This window comes from Microcaecilia unicolor, chromosome 3, assembly GCF_901765095.1.
Source record: "Microcaecilia unicolor chromosome 3, aMicUni1.1, whole genome shotgun sequence".
Lineage (NCBI taxonomy): Eukaryota > Metazoa > Chordata > Amphibia > Gymnophiona > Siphonopidae > Microcaecilia > Microcaecilia unicolor.
Window position 1 is genome coordinate 230,981,591 of NC_044033.1, and position 21,342 is coordinate 231,002,932.

The 21,342-nt window shown below is 42.7% G+C and overlaps 1 protein-coding gene across 1 annotated transcript in view; it reads left to right on the plus strand.

Annotated features, from left to right (window-relative positions):
* Positions 1-20,510, plus strand: part of LOC115466359 — a 63,100-nt gene extending 42,590 nt beyond the window's left edge. Inside the window, exons 5-10 of the mRNA XM_030197548.1 lie at positions 5,731-5,820; positions 7,023-7,164; positions 8,741-8,855; positions 14,428-14,552; positions 15,503-15,577; positions 19,935-20,510. Of these exons, the coding sequence (XP_030053408.1) occupies positions 5,731-5,820; positions 7,023-7,164; positions 8,741-8,855; positions 14,428-14,552; positions 15,503-15,577; positions 19,935-20,011 (624 nt within the window). The 3' untranslated portion in view covers positions 20,012-20,510. The remainder of the gene's footprint in view (positions 1-5,730; positions 5,821-7,022; positions 7,165-8,740; positions 8,856-14,427; positions 14,553-15,502; positions 15,578-19,934) is intronic.
* Positions 20,511-21,342: the final 832 nt, after the last annotated feature.

Sequence of the window (21,342 nt, forward strand, 5' to 3'; positions counted from 1 at the left end):
TGCTGCTAAACCTGATAGTCAGGATAAAAGGCATGTTTCTTTGCTTGTAAAGCTGGTTATTTTTCTTTTTTCTTTTGATTGCAGCCTAAAAGCTTTTTTTTTAAAGATTTTATCATAAGAAATAAAAACAATCTCATAATAGCAAATATAAGATCATATAGCCCACATCAAGGGGACACAGTACAGATTAGTCAAAGTAACATCCATGTGAAATGAGTTGCCATTGATGGCTTGTTAAAGTGTGGTTTAGCTACAGATGATTATATGAATTTTCAAAAAATGCTGATACAAGCTTTTGGTAGAGCGCTGGAATTTTTTATATGGTATATGTTTAGCCCCCTCCTTAAGACCTACTCCAATTAAGTGAATTGGATAAATGTGACACTTTAGCCACTAATTTATTCTATTAGTTATGCAAGCAATTGTTGGACACGCCCATGTCCCGCCAATGCCCCTCCCCCTGTGAACACCCTTTCTTCTTACATCTATAAAAGTCGCTAAAAATTGCGCATGCGAATTTGGGCACGCTCTCAATTTGTGTGTGCAATTTAATTGAATAACGAGTTAATTAGTGCCGATAATTGGCTTTTTAACAAGCAATTATTGGTACTAATTAGATTTAATTGAAATGTATGCACATAAATTTAGATGCGGGATCCATACCTAAATTATGCACAAGTCAAACAAAAGGGGTGTGGAAAGTGGAGGGTCTTGGGAGAGTATGGGTGGATTATGGGTGTACCTTTAAGTTAAGCATGAAAAGTTAGAGAATTAGGACCTATTTACTAAGGTGCGCTAGTGTTTTTTTAGCGCACGCTAAAACTTAGTGTGCACTAACGCTAGAGACACCCATATATTCCTATGGGTGTCTCTAGCATTAGCGCTTGCTAATTTGTTACTCTAACTAAAAATGCTAGCGTGCCTATAGCGTGTATTAGTAAATAGGGCCCTAAGGGTATCTGCGCCTAAATTTACATGCAGGTATTTGCACCATGTTTTAGTTAGTGCAAATGGCTGTGCCTAAAATTAGGCATAAGCGGCCTACGGACAGCTCAAAAGCTGTCCTAAATTAGGCTGCTTATCTACGCAGGTGCTGGCACTGAATATCAGGCCAGCACCTGCATAACTAGTTTTTTAAAAATAAAACCCTCCTGATCCCAGCCTTTCTAAAACCCTTCTCTCTCTTCCCCCCTGAACAACCCCCCAACCCATCTCTCGATGTTTATGAGCCCCCCGGGCCTACCTATCTCCCTGGTGGTCCAGCAGGAGTCTTTGAGGCAGGAGCGCAGCCCCCTAGCTCAAGCCCCCTCGTGGCTGCCTTTCAAAATGGCTGCCACAACCTCTCGCGGCTGGTCATGGCAGCTATTTTGAAAGGCAGCTGTGAAGGGGCAGGAGTGGGGACTGCATTCAGGGGCAAATTGACCATACAGGTAACTGGGCAGTACCTGAGGACCCAAGAGATGTAGGGGGCCCAGTGCCTCTCTCTTACATGATCATCTATGAGCCATTCACTCTCTCAAGGGCAGCCCAGACAGAAGAAAATGGTCATGGAGCCAGCCGCTCAGGTACTCTGCATACCTTTTGGCCAGTCCCACCCCCAAGTGTGTGTCAGAGGGAGGCGGGACCTGCCGAGCTATGCAGAGAGACTGCTTGCGCGACTGGCTCCCTAACCATTTTCTTATTTCTGGCTGCCCATGGAGAGGATCGGGAGTCAGGACACGGACAGGCACTGCCACAGTTTGTTAGCTGAAATCTGGGATGGGATGGGGAGCCTAGGGTGGTCCAATGACCAGAAGTGGAACCAGGATGATGGCGCCGGGTGAGCGAAAGCGGCGTGAGAGCGGACTGGCGCCAGTGCACATTTTCAATGCAACATGTTGAGAAAAAATAGGCACCGGCAGAACTCCGTTTGGGGGAGCAGCCGTTCCCCTGGCACCCCCCTTAGCTACGCCACTGCCAATGACCTTTACTGCCTGGGGGCCTAGATCACTGTCAGTCCATCCCTTGCTGTGATCCTGCTCTCAAAAGACCCCCGTTGGACCACCAGGGAAACAGGTAGGCCTGGGGGAATCTACCTAGACATCGGGAGGTGGGTGTGGGCAGGGGAATTCGTTCAGGGGGAGGGGTGAGACTCAGAAACATGGCGGGGGGTAGGAGGGAGGGGGTATTAGAGAGACCAGGAGAGTTTTTAAAAAATAGTTATGTAGGTTCCGGCAAATATTCAACCAGGCCTGCATAAGCTCCTACAGCTTTCCTGCCCACACTTAGCTCCCAATATTCAGTGCCAGTGCCTGGACATGTCCGGCACTGAATATTGAGGGCTAATTCAGCCAGCGATGGTCAGCGTTTAAAAAATCGCTGCCAGCTGAATATCAGGGGGAACAATTTCTAATTGTAGATCTTTCAGATTAGCTTTGACCCATGATACATTAATTTTGTCAGAGTTAATTTTTAGGGAATGCTGTGTTGTCCATCTATAAATCTTGAAAACAGTATTCATTAAATCCTTCACCATACTCACATCTGTAGTAATAGGGAATATCGTCCACATAGGAAAAGTAATTAATCTTTCTCTGTCGAAGAACGGCACTATTAATGCAGTAATTTTCTTCTCCACAAAATCCACAATTCTGACTCATTTCAAGCGTCCAATCAAGTTCACATTTTAACATGACAGTGTTTATGAAATGTAAACTTCTCTGTCTGATCTGTTCTTTCATCTCAGATGGCAATCTCCCATGTACCTCAATCCTTGCAAACTCCTGCCTTGCCAACTGCCTTGTCCCTCCTAACTCCAGTTCAGCCTCAGAGATAGAAATAAAGCAAAATGAAGGCAGATAGACCATATGGCCTATCCAGTCAGCCCATCCATGCTATCTACACTCACTTTCATTCCCTTAGAGGTCCTATCCAGCGTATTTTCAAAAGAGAAAGACGCCCATATTTCGGCCCAAATCGGGAGATGGACGCCTTTCTCCCGTGGGCTCCCAAATCGATATAATCCAAAGCCGATTTTGGGCACCTCCAACTGCAATCTGTCGTGGGAACGGACAAAGTTGACGGGGGCTTGTCGGAGGCGTGGTGAAGGCGGGACTGGGGCGTGTTTATCGGCCAAGGAGAGATGGGCGCGCTCAGCCGATAATGGAAAAAAGAAGGGCGCCAGAAGCGAGAATTTGGGTCACTTTTTCTGGACCCTTTTTTTTCACGAACAAGTCCACAAAAAGTGCCCCAACTGCCTAGATGACCACCGGAGGGAATCGGGGATGACCTCCCCTGACTCCTCTAGTGGTCACTAACCCCCTCCCACCCAAAAAAAAAAACTTTAAAAACTTTTTTTTTCATTCCTGTATGCCAGCCTCAAATGTCATACCCAGCTCCATCACAGCAGTATGCAGGTCCCTGGAGCAGTTGTTAGTGGGTGCAGTGCACTTCAACCAGGTGGACCCAGGCCCTTCCCCCCCCCCCCCCCCACCTGTTACACTTGTGCTGGTAAATGGGAGCGCTCCAAACCGCCCCCAAAACCCACTGTACCCACATCTAGGTGCCCCCACTTCAGCCATAAGTGCTATGGTAATGGTGTAGAGTTGTGGGTTTTGGGGGGATTTGGGGGGCTCAGCACCCAAGGGAAGGGAGCTAAGGACTTGGGAGGTATTTAAATTTTTTTTTAATTGTTACAAGTGCCCGGTTGGTGTCCTGGCATGTGAGGGGGACCAGTGCACTACGAATCCTGGCCCCTCCCATGACCAAATGCCTTGGATTTGTTCGTTTTTGAGCTGGGCGCCTTCGGTTTCCATTATCGCTGAAAAACGATACCGCCCAGCTCAAATCCGCCCAAATCCGATGCATTTGCCCGCCACAAACTGTATTATCAAAAAAAAAGATGGACGTCCATCTTTTTCGAAAATACGGTCGGTCCCGCCCCTTCACGTACCCGTCCTCGGAGATAGACGCCCATGGAGATGGGCGTTCGTGTTCGATTATGCCCCTCCACGTATTTATTTATTTATTTATTTTGTAGCATTTGTATCCCACAGTTTCCCACCTATTTGCAGGCTCAATGTGGCTTACATTTGCCATCATGGCTATTGCCATTTCCAGACTTTAGATATGCACATGATTTTGCAATCAAGTGCGTACATACATGGTAGAAGAATGCATTGTGTACTTGCGTACTTGTAACACGTGGTTTGCAAATAAGTGCGTATATGTGTAGTAGAATACATTGTGGTCTTGTGTAGGTGTCGGCTTTATGTAGTTGCTCAGGTGATGGTATTATGGTGAGAGTAATAGTGTACGGCAGTGGTTATGTCGTTTCGGTCTCAGTCTTCGTTGTTGTTGTTTAGAAGTTAGGACGGTTGTTTGTTGTATGCTTTTTTGAATAGTTCCGTTTTCAGTAGTTTGCGAAAGATGGTTAGATCTTGCGTTGTCTTTATGGTCTTCGGGAGCGCGTTCCATAGCTGTGTGCAAATGTAGGAGAAGCTGGTTGCGTAGGTGGACTTATATTTTAATCCTTTGCAGTTGGGGTAGTGGAGGTTAAGGAATGTACGTGCTGACCTTTTAGCATTCCTAGCAGGTAGGTCTATGAGGTCTGACATGTAGGCCGGAGCTTCTCCATTTATAATTTTATGGACCATTGTGCATACTTTGAACTCAATTCGTTCCTTTAGTGGAAGCCAGTGTAGTTTCTCTCTTAGCGGTTTGGCGCTTTCGTATTTTGCTTTCCCGAATATAAGTCTGGCTGCCGTGTTTTGGGCTGTCTGAAGCTTCTTAATGACTTGTTCTTTGCAACCCGCGTATATTGCGTTGCAGTAGTCTAGGTGACTTAACACCATTGACTGTACTAGGCTGCGGAATGTGTCTCTTGGGAAGTAGGGTTTGATTCTTTTAAGTTTCCACATGGCGTAGAACATTTTCTTTGTTGTATTTTTTGCTTGGTCTTCTAGTGTGAGGTTTTGATCAATCGTTACTCCCAGGATTTTCAAGCTATCGGAGACCGTAAGAGTGTATTCTGGGGTGTATATAGTGTTGTCTTTTTTTGAGTTGTATTGTGAGAATAGGATGAGACACTGTGTCTTTTCTGCGTTTAATTTCAGTTGAAATACATCCGCCCATGAATTCATTATTTGGAGGCTACATTGGATTTCTTTTGCAATTTCAGTTAGGTCATGCTTGAAAGGGATGTATATTGTGACATCATCTGCATAGATATATGGATTGAGACCTTGTTTGGATAGCGACTTAGCTAGAGGTGTCATCATTAGGTTGAATAAGGTTGGTGACAACGGTGATCCTTGTGGAACACCACATTCTGGTGTCCATGGTACTGACGTTTTGATTTTGAGATCACTTGGTAGGTTCTAGCTTTTAGGAATCCTTGGAACCACTTTAGTACGTTTCCTCCAATCCTGAAGTAGTCTAAGATGTTCGAGAGTATTTGGTGACTAACCATGTCAAATGCGCTGGACATGTCGAATTGGAGGAGTAGTACACTGTCTAACGCAGATTGTTCACTACCAATATCTATGAGCTAGCATTTCTCAACTGTTTCTTACAGTAACGTTTGGTGATTTTAGCTACTGCTTGCCTTTGAATTGGATTATTGTATTTGTGTCTCAGTTTTGTTATTTAAAAAAGTTTTTGTAAAACACATAGCATTGGTCAAATGTTTACGATTTAGGCTGTCTCAGCCCTGGTAATAACCATATCAATGTATTGCATGTTTCTGCCTAGGTGTCAGAGCTCCAGTGGTACATTCAGGAAAACAGTCTACTGTGTACTGAAGATGGTGAGCCATATAATCCTTATGAGATCTTCAGAGATGTAAGAAATCTTTGTTTCATCTACAAATATACCGCAGCAACAAAGGCCTTACTGCAGGGCGTGCTCAGACATCCTGTGGTAATTTTGTGACTGGTGCACACTAAAAAATAGATTTCTTTTTTAGTGCTGGGCAGGGGCGGCACAAGGCAAGATGCCATCTGAGGCAGGGCTGAGATGCCCCCCCCCCCCCCCCCCCCGGGCCAAGTTCTGGCATCTCCCACTTTCCTTCCTCCACCCTGTTTCCCAATTTTACCTTCTTTTTACGTTTTTAAAAAGCAGCGGCGGAAGCAATTCTCATATGCTGCCCTGCCGCTGGCACTGGCCTCTTCTCTACTGCGATCGCCTCTAAGGAAACAGGAAGTTACATCAGAGATGCAGCTGCAGTAAAGGGATGCAATCACTTGCACCAGCCTTAAAGCTGTATAGATGCTGGTGCCTAGATTTTATTTAAAAAATGCACAGAACTTTGCACCCATGTGAATTCCCATCTCAAACTAAACGCCATTGCCTTCAGGTACCATTTTATAGAATACCACATAGCCAGAATATTGGCATTTATGCAACTATGCGCACATACCAGGGGCGTAGCCAGACTTCGGCGGGAAGGGGGTCCAGAGCCACTGGCACATACATGCTGGTATTCTGGCAATTTTCACTTGTTCATGGTGCTTAAATGTTGTTACTCTCCTTATAGAATTACAACTTTGCTAAAAACATTAGTTCACCTACAGTGCGGCTTAGTAATCAGGGCCCTTAGGCACATACATTTGCACCACATTTCAGTTCATGCAAATGGCTGTGCCTAAACTTAGGTGCTATTCCCGGGCATAAGCGCTATTCTATAAACCGTGTCTAACTTTAAGCGCTGCTTATACAATAGTGCTTTTTTCAGTGCCATATATAGAATTCACCCCTCAGCGTGAATTACGCTTTAGTAAAAAGTATTTTTTTCTCCGTTTATATGATCCTGAAATAATGCCCATATTTTCCTTCTAGATCACTTTTATTGGAAATTATCTATCTATCTATCTATCATTTTAATATATTTTTGTTTTGATGGGTTCATATATTTTCTATATTTGTGAGATTCTAATGTCATATGGAAGAATTGTATATAGTTTAATGAGATCCACAGGCTATAAATATTTAAAATAACATAGAGTGATATTTAAACCTTTTCATCCTGTGCTTTTATTTTTCAGCCTGGGTATGAGTCCAGCTGCTCACCGGTATACCCCTTGCACTGTGCTGTTGGAGACATGTTGGGAAAGCATGGGCCTGCCACTCTGGGGCAGCGGCAGCTATTCACAGACAGCAACCTGCCACTGACTGGAGACTTCACAGGTGAAGCAAAGAAAGTTCATTCTTTGGATGAAGCTTTAGTCTCAGGGATCAATGGAGGCAATTCTATACAGGGTGCTAGAAAGTACACATCAAAACAGTGAACACTAAGGGGTCCTTTTACTAAACTGCATAAGGCTCTATGTGCACTCAACGAGCACCAAAATGGAGTTACCGCCTGGCTACCGCACGGCTTTTGTGGTAATTTCATTTTTGGCGCGTGTCCGATACGTGCGGCCAAAACATAATCTTTATTTTCGGACAAGCTTATCGAACATGTGCCAAGTAGCATTTCACTTGTGTAGCAAAACAGCAAAAGTAGAGGCTGACAAATGTGCAAACCAATAGGGAGATGATATAAAAAACCAGTTTATTCAGAATAATCATATCAAGGACCCGACACGGTCCATGTTTCGGCGCCAAAGCGCCTGCCTCAGGGGTCACAATCAACTTTCTCTGAGAAGAAGCTGATAGGCTTGAATAATTCCTTTATGTATCCAAGTTAATCCACAGAGAGAACAAAAGAACAGCCAACCGATCAGCAAACACCAGTTACCGCATGAGACTTTACTGCTAGGTCAATGACTGGCGGTAAGGTCTCAGACCCAAAATGGACGCCCGGCAATTTTCATTTTGCCGCATGCCCATTTTTGGCAAAAATTTTAAACAGGCATTTTTTGCAGGTGCGCTGAAAAATGATTCTGCGCGCACCCATAACACGTGTCTATACTACCACAGGCCATTTTTCAGTGCACCTTAGTAAAAGGACCCCTAAGGACCTTATTCTATAAAGGTTATGCTCCTAACATTACGTTTCTAAATTACGAGCATAATTTATGATAGATAACGCTCGTAATTTAGAAACGTAAATTTAGAAACATAATCTTTATAGAATAAGGTCCTAAGTGATGCTTGATTGTGTACTGGAACAGGGAGATGCAAATTTGGATGATCAGATTGGGAAGTCGTAATATATCCGTGTGCTGTCGTTGGGTGGAACTCATGTAGAGATTGCTACATCAGGCCTACAGGTCCATCTCTTTTTATGCTCATCAGTTTCTTCTGATCTGTGTTGAAGGAATGTGGAGAGCGTAGTACTTTTTTTCCACAAATGGTGGACTTGCCCAGTAATTGATCAGTTTTGAAGGACAGTACATACTGAAATCAGGGAAGTCCTTTACTCTTGTTTCACTATACTACTCTTGGGACATTGCCAGGATGTAGAGCTTTGGGGTAGAGATAGAGGCCATCTCATGCAAGCCGCTAGATGTACGATAACCACTTTAAGGAAGACCTCACTATCCATAGCCTATTGGTCCTCCAGTCCAAACTAGCAGTGATTGCATCTGTTGAGAAGTTGTCCTACACTCTCAGAGAAAAGAGTGATGTTTATAATGAAATGTCTCTATAATGTCCTACAGCGTCAGAGATGGCACTTCTTTTTGAGCTGTGTCTCCCTTTAACACACTCCTCCCGGGAATTCTGCTCTTTTTTCAGACTTACTATTAACATTGAACTTGTAAATCCTTTTTTACTATCTAACCTTTTAACTTAATCTATATTTGGGATTTATTCTTAGTTGCTGGTCGAGTCCTCATGCTGCAAAATGGCTCTGAAGTTGTGGGTTGCACACTCATTCGGCCAGATGTTCCTATCACTGAGCTGATATACCATCAATTGCATACGTCCAGCAGGTATGCAATATTCAGTGCCTATGGCTCCCTGCATCAGAAAAACTGAAACAGATCAATTCTCAAACACTACGGTTTCCATCGTCAGCAGAGAGACACACAGATGAGCTAATATTCAAATACTGGGGACTCCCTCATAGGGGGGCACTTACAAAAATGATCAGTATACAAAATCTAGAGATGCATTATTAGAAGACAGATCGATAGAAGACAGAAAGAAATCTTTATCGATGACACTCAAACCAAAATAGTGCCCATCACAGGCCAGGTTTTTCCTGTGTCAGGGGCAAAAACCTCTTGGAAAAGGCACTGTAGTACATAGAAGTTGAGCCACTGTGGTGCTTTTTTATCTAATCTTGCCAGTCTTCCCACACAACACTGATGCCAATGAAGCCTGAGCCACACCATTTCCCTGGTTGTCTCCTCAGGTACTACAGCTCAGCTTGCAGTGGAGTCCTCTCATCTCTGGACTTCCCTCCTGGAAAGATTTCTTTGTGTTTCCTATTGATCTACTTGGTTTGTTCCCAATTTTGAGTTTACAGATCAGCTGCTGCCTTGTTGTTTCCTTAGACCATCATTAGAAGACAGGGAAGAGAGGAATCAATAGTAAAATACTGAGGATCCCTCGAGCTTTCATCCATTATAAACCAGGGGCGTATCTGCGTGGGGCCACAGGGGCCTGGGCCCCCGCAGATTTCGTCCTGGCCCCCCTCCCCGCCGTCAACCCTCCCCCGCTGCTTACTTTTGCTGGCGGGGTCCGACCCGCAATCTCCATATTTCGGCTTCCTCCGTGGCCATGTGCTTCCAGGAAGTAACGCTGCAGCGCTGATTCGTTGAATCTAGTTCGGCGTCTGACGTGTGGGACGTCAGACGCCGAACTAGATTCAACGAATCAGCGCTGCAGCGTTACTTCCTGGAAGCACATGGCCACGGAGGAAGCCGAAATATGGAGATTGCGGGTCGGACCCCGCCAGCAAAAGTAAGCAGCGGGGGAGGGTTGACGGCGGGGAGGGGGTGGAGAGAGGCGGCGGCGGGGGGGGGGGGAGGCAAAAATGTGCCCCCCCTCTCTGGCTCTGGCCCCCCTACCGCCGGATTCCAGATACGCCCCTGTTATAAACAGGAGCAAATATTATAGAGGATCTATCAAAAAGTGATCAGTATTCAGGAACTGGGACCCTTTCATCAAGAAACTAATAGAAAGAGAGGTTTATACCTACCAGGTGAGGGGGGAAAAAAAGTAACCCCCTACAGATTTTGCCGTATTCTCAGCAACCTCTTTGAATTTCAACAAGAAATTTTGTATGCATATTTAGTCATCGTACTTACATACTACTATTAAACAACATTTTATCTTAAGCTATGTTGTTATAGACAATTTAGCGTTACTACCTAGTGATTTTTACACATTAAAAATGTTCAAGCTAAAACACAGTAAAATAACATCATTCAGACAATACAATTAGCAATGTGTCAGAATTTGCAATCACTGTGAATGCTCAAAGTGCCCACCCCCAGCTTTAACACAAGCCTTCAGTTGCTTTGGGAAGTTCTTAATAACCTTGTCGATCAGTCCCTTTGGTCGGCTGTTCCAGATCATCTGCAGCGCTTCCTTGAGTTTTGCGATTGTTGGCGGCTTTGGGTGGAGCCAGGGCCGTGCCTAGGGTCTCTGGTGCCCCCCTGCAGACTATCGGTTGGCGCCCCCCCCCCCCCCCCCCCCCCCCCGTCCAGCAGAGCAGGAACAGAAGGGAGCAGGCAAGTAAGCCGGACCTCAGGAAAAAATAGCACTGTATGTATCCCTCATTGATAAGTCTCTGACTCTAAAGTTTAGCAATTTCATTAAAGCAAAATGTATTTTCACATATCACATCCTATCCAAGGAGAATGTTTTATATATGTCACCCGTCTGTGGTAAAACTTCACACAGTATCAAAATACCTCTAATATGTAGTCGTGCCAGCCGAGGAAACTAACTGTGCTCAGCTCACAAGAGACAGAGTGAACATAAAATAAAACTTCATCCTTAAAAGATAATATCGGATAAATGCATGAAGGTGAAGGTGAATATGAATTCCTTTGAATGGAATCAATTTGATTTACAATAAATCCAGATACTACTCCCTCATATATATAACAAAAAATTATTTAAGTGGAATGGAATTATTTGACTGTACTGGAAAACAGAAAGAAATACTCTATTGCATTCTAATCTCCTTTGCACCAAAGGATATAATTCAGATCAAACATTTACGTATCTCTGATCAACTATCTCAGATCAAATATTTATTTCAGATCAAATATTAAGGTTTCCTTGCTTACAGTCACTTAAATCTACCTAGCCTTTATATAGCTTACAGCATTTAAACACTCTTAAACTGAAATTCACCCTTTTCTATTCTTCATAAACTTCAAGTAATCCTGAAATATTCAGATCCTTTTCTCACTAGAGAAACTTCAATCGCCACCAATCTCTTTTCACTTATATTTTCTCATTTACCACAATCAGGCACTCTTTTATAACTTCAGTCAACAAACACAGGAAGTCACAGCTGGATGTCTCTCTTGGCAAAGGACAGCTCTCACTCTGTTCACTTCCCGGGCAGATTTCTTAACAGAAGCTGATCATCCAATCAGAGAGCGCTATTTGAATGCAGATTAACATACAGACACTCATGGGAATGTTTAGTGAAAAACACCGGACTAATTTGCATATGATTTAAACAAATCTGAGCATATGACAACCAAGTACAGACTCCCAGCACCTGAATTCTGCAATTAGATTTACGCAAATACTTTTAAAACTTATTTTTAGCACTTTTAAAATTTCAGGTTCTCTTTAATTTGAATGCTGTTTCAAGCTCTGAAACTCACCCTGACTGAGGAGCTAGCCCCAAACCGAAGCATAAATAGCAATCTGGTTGTATTCTCACGTAACTTGAAGAGCGTGCCTGCCTCAATTAATACTGCTCCTGTGCATGAAAAGGGGAGGGCAGCGGAGATAGGAGAATCACAAGTTCAGGTGAAAGATTTTGCAAGTGAGCGGACGGACGCAGGGCAGTGGCGCTTACCGCATCAGCACGGCCCTGGGTGGAGCTTGTGATTGGCCTCCAACATTGCTCCCTAGACATAGTAGAAATTATTCAAATTCAACTGATTGTTCATGAAACTCTACATCACTGTGACATTTTTAAAAAATCAAATAATGGTAGTTTTACAGTGCAGAAAAAAGAAGGAGTTCACACCTTCCACAAATCCAACAAGGATTATAGCCGAAACACGGACCGTGTAGGGTCCTAATAAAGTCTATTTGGAGTTCTCATTACGTGAGTTCTGATTGGTTTCTTGGATTGGATTTTCTTCCACTCTGCATTAGTTTTACAGTGCAAACATTTTTGAATGTGTGAAAATCACTAGGTGGTCATGCTAAAAATTCAGTAACTTCGCCATGTTTAATCTCATTCTACTCGGCATAGAAATATAGATAGTAACAACAAATAAAGCCGTAAAATTTCACATTGAAATCCCAAGTGGAAGCTAGGGGGGTTACTTTTTTTTTTTTTTTGCCTTCCCCTGCAGATACTGATTATCTTCTCCTTGAGAGGACAGATATGAGTCACTGGGGCTTTTGTCACAGGACATACAGAAAGTAGAGACAATAATCCAGTGTTCAGGCCCCACCATTTCAGTACTCAAATAATGGGGTTTCACCAACAAAGGATGACTACAGAGATCTGTGGTGATCACAGGATGAAGTTCATTAGTGGAGCTATACCTCCCTAATGAAGAGAAAGTAAAGATCTTCTTTCAAGTCAGGTGGTGACTTCATTGCATAAGATCTACACCAAATTTCAGCAAGGCAACTACTACACTTTAAGGTTGGCAGGAAGCAAAGTAAAATACATATTGGACTCCGGGTGCCCAAGATAAAAAAGGGACCCTCTCTAGGCACAAGCACTAGGGCTAAAGATGGAAGCAAGAATAGTGCAGATATTTGAAATCAAGATAATATCTAGGCTGCAAAACTAGGTTATGGTGACCCTGTTTATGGACTCACTACAGGAGAAGACATACCACAGCAACTAATGAAAAAGTTAAAATATTAACTACACTTAAGTGAACTCATGAAGATAAAAAGGAAATAATACACTGCTACAAACCCTGTATTTCCAAAGACAGGATAAACAAAGAGAACTCACCAAAACCTGGAAGAATAAAGCTACCAGTGAGAAAGCTACGAAAGGCAACTGACAGACATTTGATATCTGTGATGCGACAAATCAAAGAAAAGAAATATTTGACAGATACCTTAAATCAACTGGAAAATAGAAATAGAGAGTAAAATCAGGAAGCTGGAAAGGGGTACTGAAAGAAAGATGCTCGGACAGTTAAAAAGCACCAAAAGAAAGGTGCTAGAACAACCAGAGCATATGAGGGTACTTAGGTGAGATGCTAGGGACTTTTGTACCTGAGGCAATGGAGGATTGAGTAATTGCTCAAGATCAGAAGGAGGATTTGAACTGGCTTCCCCTGCATACCTGGTGCTCTAACCACTAGGCATATTTAGACCTATTTAGTTTAGATATATAGGTGCAGACTTCACACCAGTTTGGTAGTTTTCCAATACTAGCATCCTTCTGACATTGGCTACTGCCTAGTCCCACTGTTTAACTACCTTTAAATCCTCAAATATAATCACCTCAAGTCTCTTCCCAGCTCAGTGTGCATCAGTTTCTTACCTCATATCATGTACTAGTCCTCCAGATTTCTGTACTACTTTTTTTTTTAAGTACTAAAAATTAGCTGCCAAGTATTAAACCACTCCTTGAGCTTTCTTAGATCACTTCTTATACCATCTAAGCCCTCAGGCTTTTTGTGGAAGACACTAAAAGGTACAACAAATTAAAAAGTAGATCAAAATTTCCCACCACAATATCCCTCGCAAAATACTGAGCAGATTTGGCCCATGAACCAGGTCCCAGGGCATGTCATACATCACCTTACTTTTCACATAGTCAATTCCATTAACCTCCATTCTCTGTTGTCTAGCTCTCAAACGGTCACTGGAAAGTCAGAGATCAACTGATGATCTTTGGCATTGCATCAAGAAGAATAGGGGCAAACCAGAGGGACCGTACGAAAATAAGATGTGTCATGTTGCGTCAGACCAAGGGGTCACTCGGTAGTATCTGGCAGGCCCCAAAGAGTAATGCTCACATCTGCAATCTGCACATAAGCAGTGACTTTTCCCAAACCAGTCTGGCTACTAATTGTTTACAGACTTTTCCTTCATGAATTAACCAAATCCATTTTAAACCTAGCTATACTAGATGCCTTCATCATGTCCTCTGGTAACAAATTCCACCACTTAATCTTACACTGAATGAAAAAAAAAATGTTATCCTTTGATTTAATTTTAAGTCTGCTGCCATTACTGGGGCTTTCATTGTATCATATTCTTTCTATGCATCCATGCCTAAGATGCTGATAGCATGTCTCAGACTCTACTGGTTTCAGTGATGCCTCTTACACTATTGCATTTACCAACTGTAGTGATTTTGTTGTTGTTGTTATTTTTCAGATATGAACTCCGAAATGCCATCTCACAGGCACTCCAGATTCCTATATGGAAGATAACTCTCTTACCTAAAGCTCCTGTGAAGTCTTTGCATTCATCCTGCAAGAAAAGGAACTTCTTTGTTATAGGTAACAGCTGCATTCCACAGAATATAGTTTACGCTTTCAAAAAGTACAAAGATCAGGGAGCGTGCCATGAAGTTACATAGAAAAATATTTAAAACAAATAAGAAGAACTATTAAGCTCTGGAACTTATGGCCAGAAGACATAGTTAATGTAGATGTATTAGAAAACGTTTTGGACAGATTCCTGAAGGTAAAGTCCATAAACCATTATTAAGGTAGACCTGGAAAAAGCACTGCTTATCCTTTGGGTTCAGGGGCATAGCCAGGTGATCAGTTTTGGGTGGGCCTGAGCCTAAGGTGGATGGACATGGAATTTGTCTCCCTCCCCTCCCCGGCTCCGCTCTCCACCCCTTCCCACTCAGCTGCCTGCCAACCCAAAATATTAAATACCTGAGATGGTAGGATCCCCAAACCCCACCAGCTGAAGATTTCCTCCTCTTCGGGCAGTCAACGCTGTGTTAAACGGCAGCTAGCAGCACTTGTCTTGAGCTGCCGCTGCTACCAGCAGGCCATGCATGCATGAACACTGAGCATATGCAGCAGGGCCAATGTCAGCATCAGATCGAGGGAAAGTGCTGCCGGCTGCTCTTTGGAAGGGCACTGGCTGCCCAAGGAGGACAAAATGTTCAGCTGGCAAGGTTTAGGGATCCCGGTCAGCCACAGTAACAGTGCCACAATTTTGGATGGCCTGAGTCCAAGATGGGTGGGCCCTGGCCCACCCAGGCCCACCTGTAGCTACGCCACTGTTTGGGTTAAGTAGCTTGGAATCTTAAAACTTCTTGCGATTCTGCCAGGTTCTTGTGACCTGGATTGGCCTCTGTTAGAAACAGGCTACTGGGCTAGATGGACCTTCTGTCTGACCCAATTGTTATGTTCTTATATTCTTACATGATTGATTCTAGCCATTGAGCAGCCTCAGAGTTGAGATGTGAAATAGTCCCTTTCTTTTACAGGATATAATGACACAAAGAAACTGGAGTCAATAAAAGATAAACTTGGGAAGTTCAGCTCGTCAGCCCTCTGTTCAGGTAAGTGACGTTTGTGTGCTTTTGAAAAAAAACAAAAAAGTACCTATGCAGCTTCAAGCTCCATCCTAACCTCGTCCCAAGCAATGCTGCCCCATGCAGTAATTAAATGTACTTTTGAAATGGCATTGATCTAGGGCAACTAATTTTACAAAATCCCATTTTAAGAGCTAAATTATTGATTTGCCCATAGAAATGGCTTTGAAAAATATCCTCTGTAAAAATCTACATATACATAAAAAAAAATTAGGGGGTCTTTTACAAAGGTGCGCCAGCGTTATAGTGTGCGTTAACCATGTAGATGCCCATAATATTCCTACGGTCATCTACACGGTTAACACATGCTACTTTTTAGCATGCGCTAAAAATGCTAGCGCACCTTTGTAAAAGGGGCCCCTAACCTGAAAAATGAAAGAAAATAAAATTGTTATAGAAAATTAAAATATGTACACATACCCCCTCATTCTTTAACAGGTTGCTTAAATGTACCTGTCGAATGTGTGCACAGATTTGGGGACCCTTTTACTAAGCTGCGGTAAAAAGGGCTCTGCACTAGCGGTGGGGGCCTTTTTTTTTACCGCGTGCTGAGGCCCTTTTTACTGCCGTGGGTAAAAAGGCTGAAAAAAACATGGCCATGCATGTGGCCATGTGTGGGGCGATGGTAAGGTCTCCCACACTACCCTGGCGATAGCCATTACTGCTGGGTAACCTCTGGAAATAGTTTTCAAATATTTCTGCTGGCGCTAGAAATGCTGCTTGCTGGTGGTGGAACTATGGCCGGTGCTCGCATTGAGCCGGTGGTAGTTCTGGAATGGCGAGCGGTAGGCCCACGTTGGGTTTACCGCCACTTAGTAAACGGGCACCTTATAGAATACACCCAGCAATGTGGGTAAGTGTATACTTTGTACACACAGCAGTATAGCGCCTAAACGTTACTCAATAAATAGGTTTTAAACTTCCATAGCGTGTAATTGTTTACATGGACAGAGCATGGGCAGGCCAATAGGGGGAGGGGGGATCCACTTTCACACCTAACTTACAGATTACTGTAAGTTTTTATTTATTTATTTATTTATTTATTGGGATTTATTAACCACCTTTATGAAGTGATTCACCCAGTTTTCTTAACAGCATAACAATACATTTAGAAACAGCAAATTGAAAAACTAATAATAGGACCATGAAACAGTATCAAAAATATACATATTTAAAAGCACTACAGAACAACCATGTCATACCATACTAGACTTGGAAGAACATTCAAATAACATAGATATAATACGATGTCAGCATAATATGAATGAACCACCTAATAAGAACGCATTTGAACATTCAAATAACATAGATATGATGCAAATGCTTTTCTACAATACAAATTACCATGTAGCCAAGGGGCCAAGTGCAGATATATAGATGGGGACAAGATGGGTAGTAGAGTCAGTCTGGATAAACAGATGGGTGGCTAAACTCAAGGCAAGTTCTCTATACAGTTAAACAAGTTATAAGGAACTGATGTAAGTTAATGTGTGTAGCCAACTAGTCCAGATGTGGAATGAGTTTATTGTCAGTCACCATCCCCTAAATTCTATCTATAAATGACACTTTAAAATTCCATGTTCAATTTATTTCATTAATGAGCCAATTAGCGCTGATAATTCTGCCCTAATAATCTTCAGTGCTAATTGGCATTAATTGAAATTTACTCACGCAAATTTATGTGCCCAGAACCGCATGTAAATTTTTCACATGGCTCCAAAAAAGGGGCATGGCCATGGGAGGGTCATGGGTGGATCAGGGGTGTTCCCATTGCTATAGAACAAGGGGGATCGTTAGGCATGTGGATTTCCACCAGTGTTCAGTTGTTGTAAATGGTCGTGCCTAAAAGTAGTTATGGATCGCAAAGCTAAGCGCTACTCTATAAGTGGCATCTAACTTTGGGCCCTTTTACAAAGGTACGCTAGGGTTTTTAGCATGCGCTAAATGCTAATATGCCAATTATATTTCTATGGATGTCTTAGCATTTAGTGCACCCTAACTTCTAGTGCACGTAAAAATGCTAGCACGCCTTTGTAAAAGACCCTCCTTTGAGCGCCATTTATAGAATAGTGCTAAGTGCTATTTTTTTCAGCAACGATCTTTCGGTGCCATTTATAGAATTTAATCCCATATGTATTAAAGGCTTGGGAGAAGAGCCAGCCTTTCACCTGCTTCCTGAAGTAGAGATATTCTCGAGTTAAACGTAGCCCCTCTGGGAGTAAATTCCAGCGCGTGGGGGGCTACTCCTGAGAAGGCTCGCTGACAGGTATCACATCGTGCAATTGATGCTCCTTGAGAGGACCTTAGAGGTCTCAAAGGTGTGTACAGTGCTAACTTATTCTTTAAATACTTTGGCCCATTTTATCTGATGACCTTGAAAATCAAACATAGAATGTTACATTTGGGTGCTAACATTTACGCCAGCATAGACATGGCTTAAATGTTCTCACTTATATTTAGGTGTGCCACTGTCAACTTATACTAGTCTTCTATAAGAACCCTAACTTGGCATTCACTTATAGAATTGCCCCCATGTTGGACATGAAAAACATACAGGCAAGCAACCCGCAAGATCCATAACAGCAAAAAGGGCAGACCAGTGTGTTAGGATAAAACACAATTTATTCACCACAATTGGATAAAAACACTCTCTACATGCCCGACATGGCCATGTTTTGCGTCAGGGGCAGAGTATAAACTGTAAAATAGGCCATTACTACAATAAAAACACATCTTAGAATCTACAGTAGTACTATACAAAAGGTTTTACATACTCAGCAGGTGAAGCTCAGGATACAGCTTATGAAAATCTGGTTATCAGAGACATTACAGAGCTTGAAAGTCATAATAAAAAGGCATAGCACAATATTTGTAAAGATGATTATAGTTCCAATCTAGTGCTTAAAAGTAAGCTAGGAATCCACACAGATTGCTAAAATGGCAATAAATTCCTTAATAGTAATGGTAGTGCCACCAATCATAGGGGCAACATTTGGAAGAGGGGCTCTTCTTGCAAACCACATGGCCTCACATTTAATAGGATTCAATTTAAGCCTGCTATGAAGCCGACCGGCAAAAGAATTCATACAAACGATTCAAAGGAGCAATATCAGGAGCACAAATATCAGTAAATGCAACAAGCTGAATAATTTTGGCATAAAAATACAGTATGTACTGATTGAACAAGCTAAGCTAAAAGGATATTGAATAAGATAGGTGCTAAAACTCTGCAGCACTCCAAGTATAAGCAGAATAGTACGCTCAAATCAAAAGCCATGTTTAAATCAAAGAATACTATACTGGGGCAGACCCAGGGCAGGACTGCAGCAGCACCCCCCACTCGGGCCACCACCGCTCCCTGCCCCTTTACCTTCCTACATCTGCTCCTCCCTCAGTCTGTCACTCTCCTGCATCTGTGTGCTGGGACCAATGCAACCTGGTACCCGATACACAGGAGCATTAGTGAGACAGACCAAGGGAGCAGAACCTTCTAGTGCCGGGCCCGGGAAATCTTGCCCCTCTGCCCCCATGATACTATAATGGCAATCTGGGCTGCCTCCAGTCACACAGATGTCTTTTAATAGGTGTGAATCGTGCAGAAACCCGACTGTCTAAGCTGAAATGCCAATATCCTATCAAAGTAATCTGAGAGCTGCCTTAAAACTAGTTAATGCAAATAAGGTCCTCTATTCTTCTGGTTACCCAGTGTTGGAAAGAGTTCACTATGCTAGGCATTTGCCACATCCCCTGGACAGTCCTTCCAACTCAACCTAAGAGGCACACAGAAGTCACACCAACTCAACCTTTTTCTATCTTACAGGACACTGAAAGGACAATGGTTGTTGCCCAATATCATAGCTCCTGTGTAAACATATAATTTTCTTATAATTAATTTGCATTAGGTTTGCGGGTACTCATTTACTGCAAGAAAACATAGTCACTGTTTTTATTCTCTAGCTTGTGCTACTTAGTAATTTGTTCATCACCTATGAAATTGTAGTTCCGGGTTGTCTCAAAGAAATGCAAACTGAGTCCCAACAAAAAAAGCAGTGGGGCAAAACTAGAACTGGCTTAGTATAACCCTGTTGACTTGGGGCCCTGTTTACTAAGACGCAATAGCATTTTTAACACGCCTACAATTAGCATGCGCGTTAACCGTACAGGTGCCTATAGGGATATTGTAGGCGTGTACACAGTTAACGCGCATTAAAAATGCTAACGTGCCTATAACGCAGCTTAGTAAATAGGGCCCTTGGAGTCTAAAGTCACTGTAAACTTACCAGATAGCTCCATCTTCCTCTGATTCTGATTTCTTCTTTTACAGATGGAACGGCCCTGACCGTGACACCCTCCAAGCTCTTCTGTCTCTGGATACTGCTTGTATTTTTCATGTTGTCATGATTAGAGCTGTGGTCTTCATTTTTATTTCACTGAGCTCAGATCACATTTCAATATATTTTTAAAATAATGTTATTCATCAGGAGTTGACGCAAGCATGTTAGGCAAATCTCCAGCCTTGTGCCCCTCAGTTAGGCCATATGATACCCCATTTCCATGACTGTAATGGTTCCTAGAACAATCCTGTAAAAATACATAATTGGATGTAAGGATGAATACTACCTGTGGAGCCGGTCCCTTGATGTGTTGGAGTTGAGGGTGACTCCAGGGGTGCTAATTTTAGTTTCTGAGATTATAAAATTAAAATCTCCTCCAAAATACTCTCCCTAAGCACACAAAACAAGTATAAAGGGTTCTATGCTCTTTGAATGCTTTCTAGACAGGCACACAAAACCCACACAGAAAAAGTGACTAAAGGAGGTTGATAAGGGTTAGGAATAAAAATGTCCATTTATTGGGTTCTCCTCAGGCACAAAATATATATATAAAAGTAATATGATGGGAAAAAAAGTAACAAAGGGGTCCTCTGTGTTGAGCTGTCCCTTCTACGGATCTCTTGTACTCCCTTTTACTAGTGGATGGGTTTTGCACCCTCTCTGCTCCTAAGTGCCATTTCACTTTAGGGACCTCTGGCAGCCTCAGTCTCCTCCTCCTCCTCCTCCTCCTCCAACAATTTTAAAGCAGTACACTTGCATGGACATAGAGAACACCCTCCTCTCTCAATCCATGTCTCCTAGCACACTATTTTATTTGTTGCATTTGTATCCCACATTTTCCCACCTAGTCGTAGGTTCAAAGTGGCTTACAATGTTCTGTTATGGCATTCGCCATTCCAGAGTAGAAGTTACAATTGGTGTTACATAGAGAATAGGTTGACATGATACAATTAAGCATACAGGCATAGAAAGAAATCAATCAAAATATCATTCCTCAGGCTCTGAAATCTCCCAGTGCTTATGAAATGTCCCTCTTCTCCTGTTTAGGACTCGGTTCTCCTCACTCTCTATCATGTTTCACATGCTCAACCTCTCTGGACTACCCAGGAAGAATTTACAACCTCCTATCTCTGGTACTTGCAGCTCCACTACTCCAGAGCTCCAACATTTTCCCTGACCTAATTGTAGAGCTAGCAGCAGCTTCATTGTGCGTCTGCAGCAGCACTAATTTTTTTCTTCTCATTGGTTTAACTTTTATTTATTCCTCATCTAGAAAAAGCTGTAGTTTGCACTGTGCGAGTTATACGTCTGGTTAAATAAATACATTGAGGTAGTCAGTGGTTTTCAAGCTGCTTACAGCCATGGGCTGAATTAACCCTGAAAATTTCAATGCCAGGT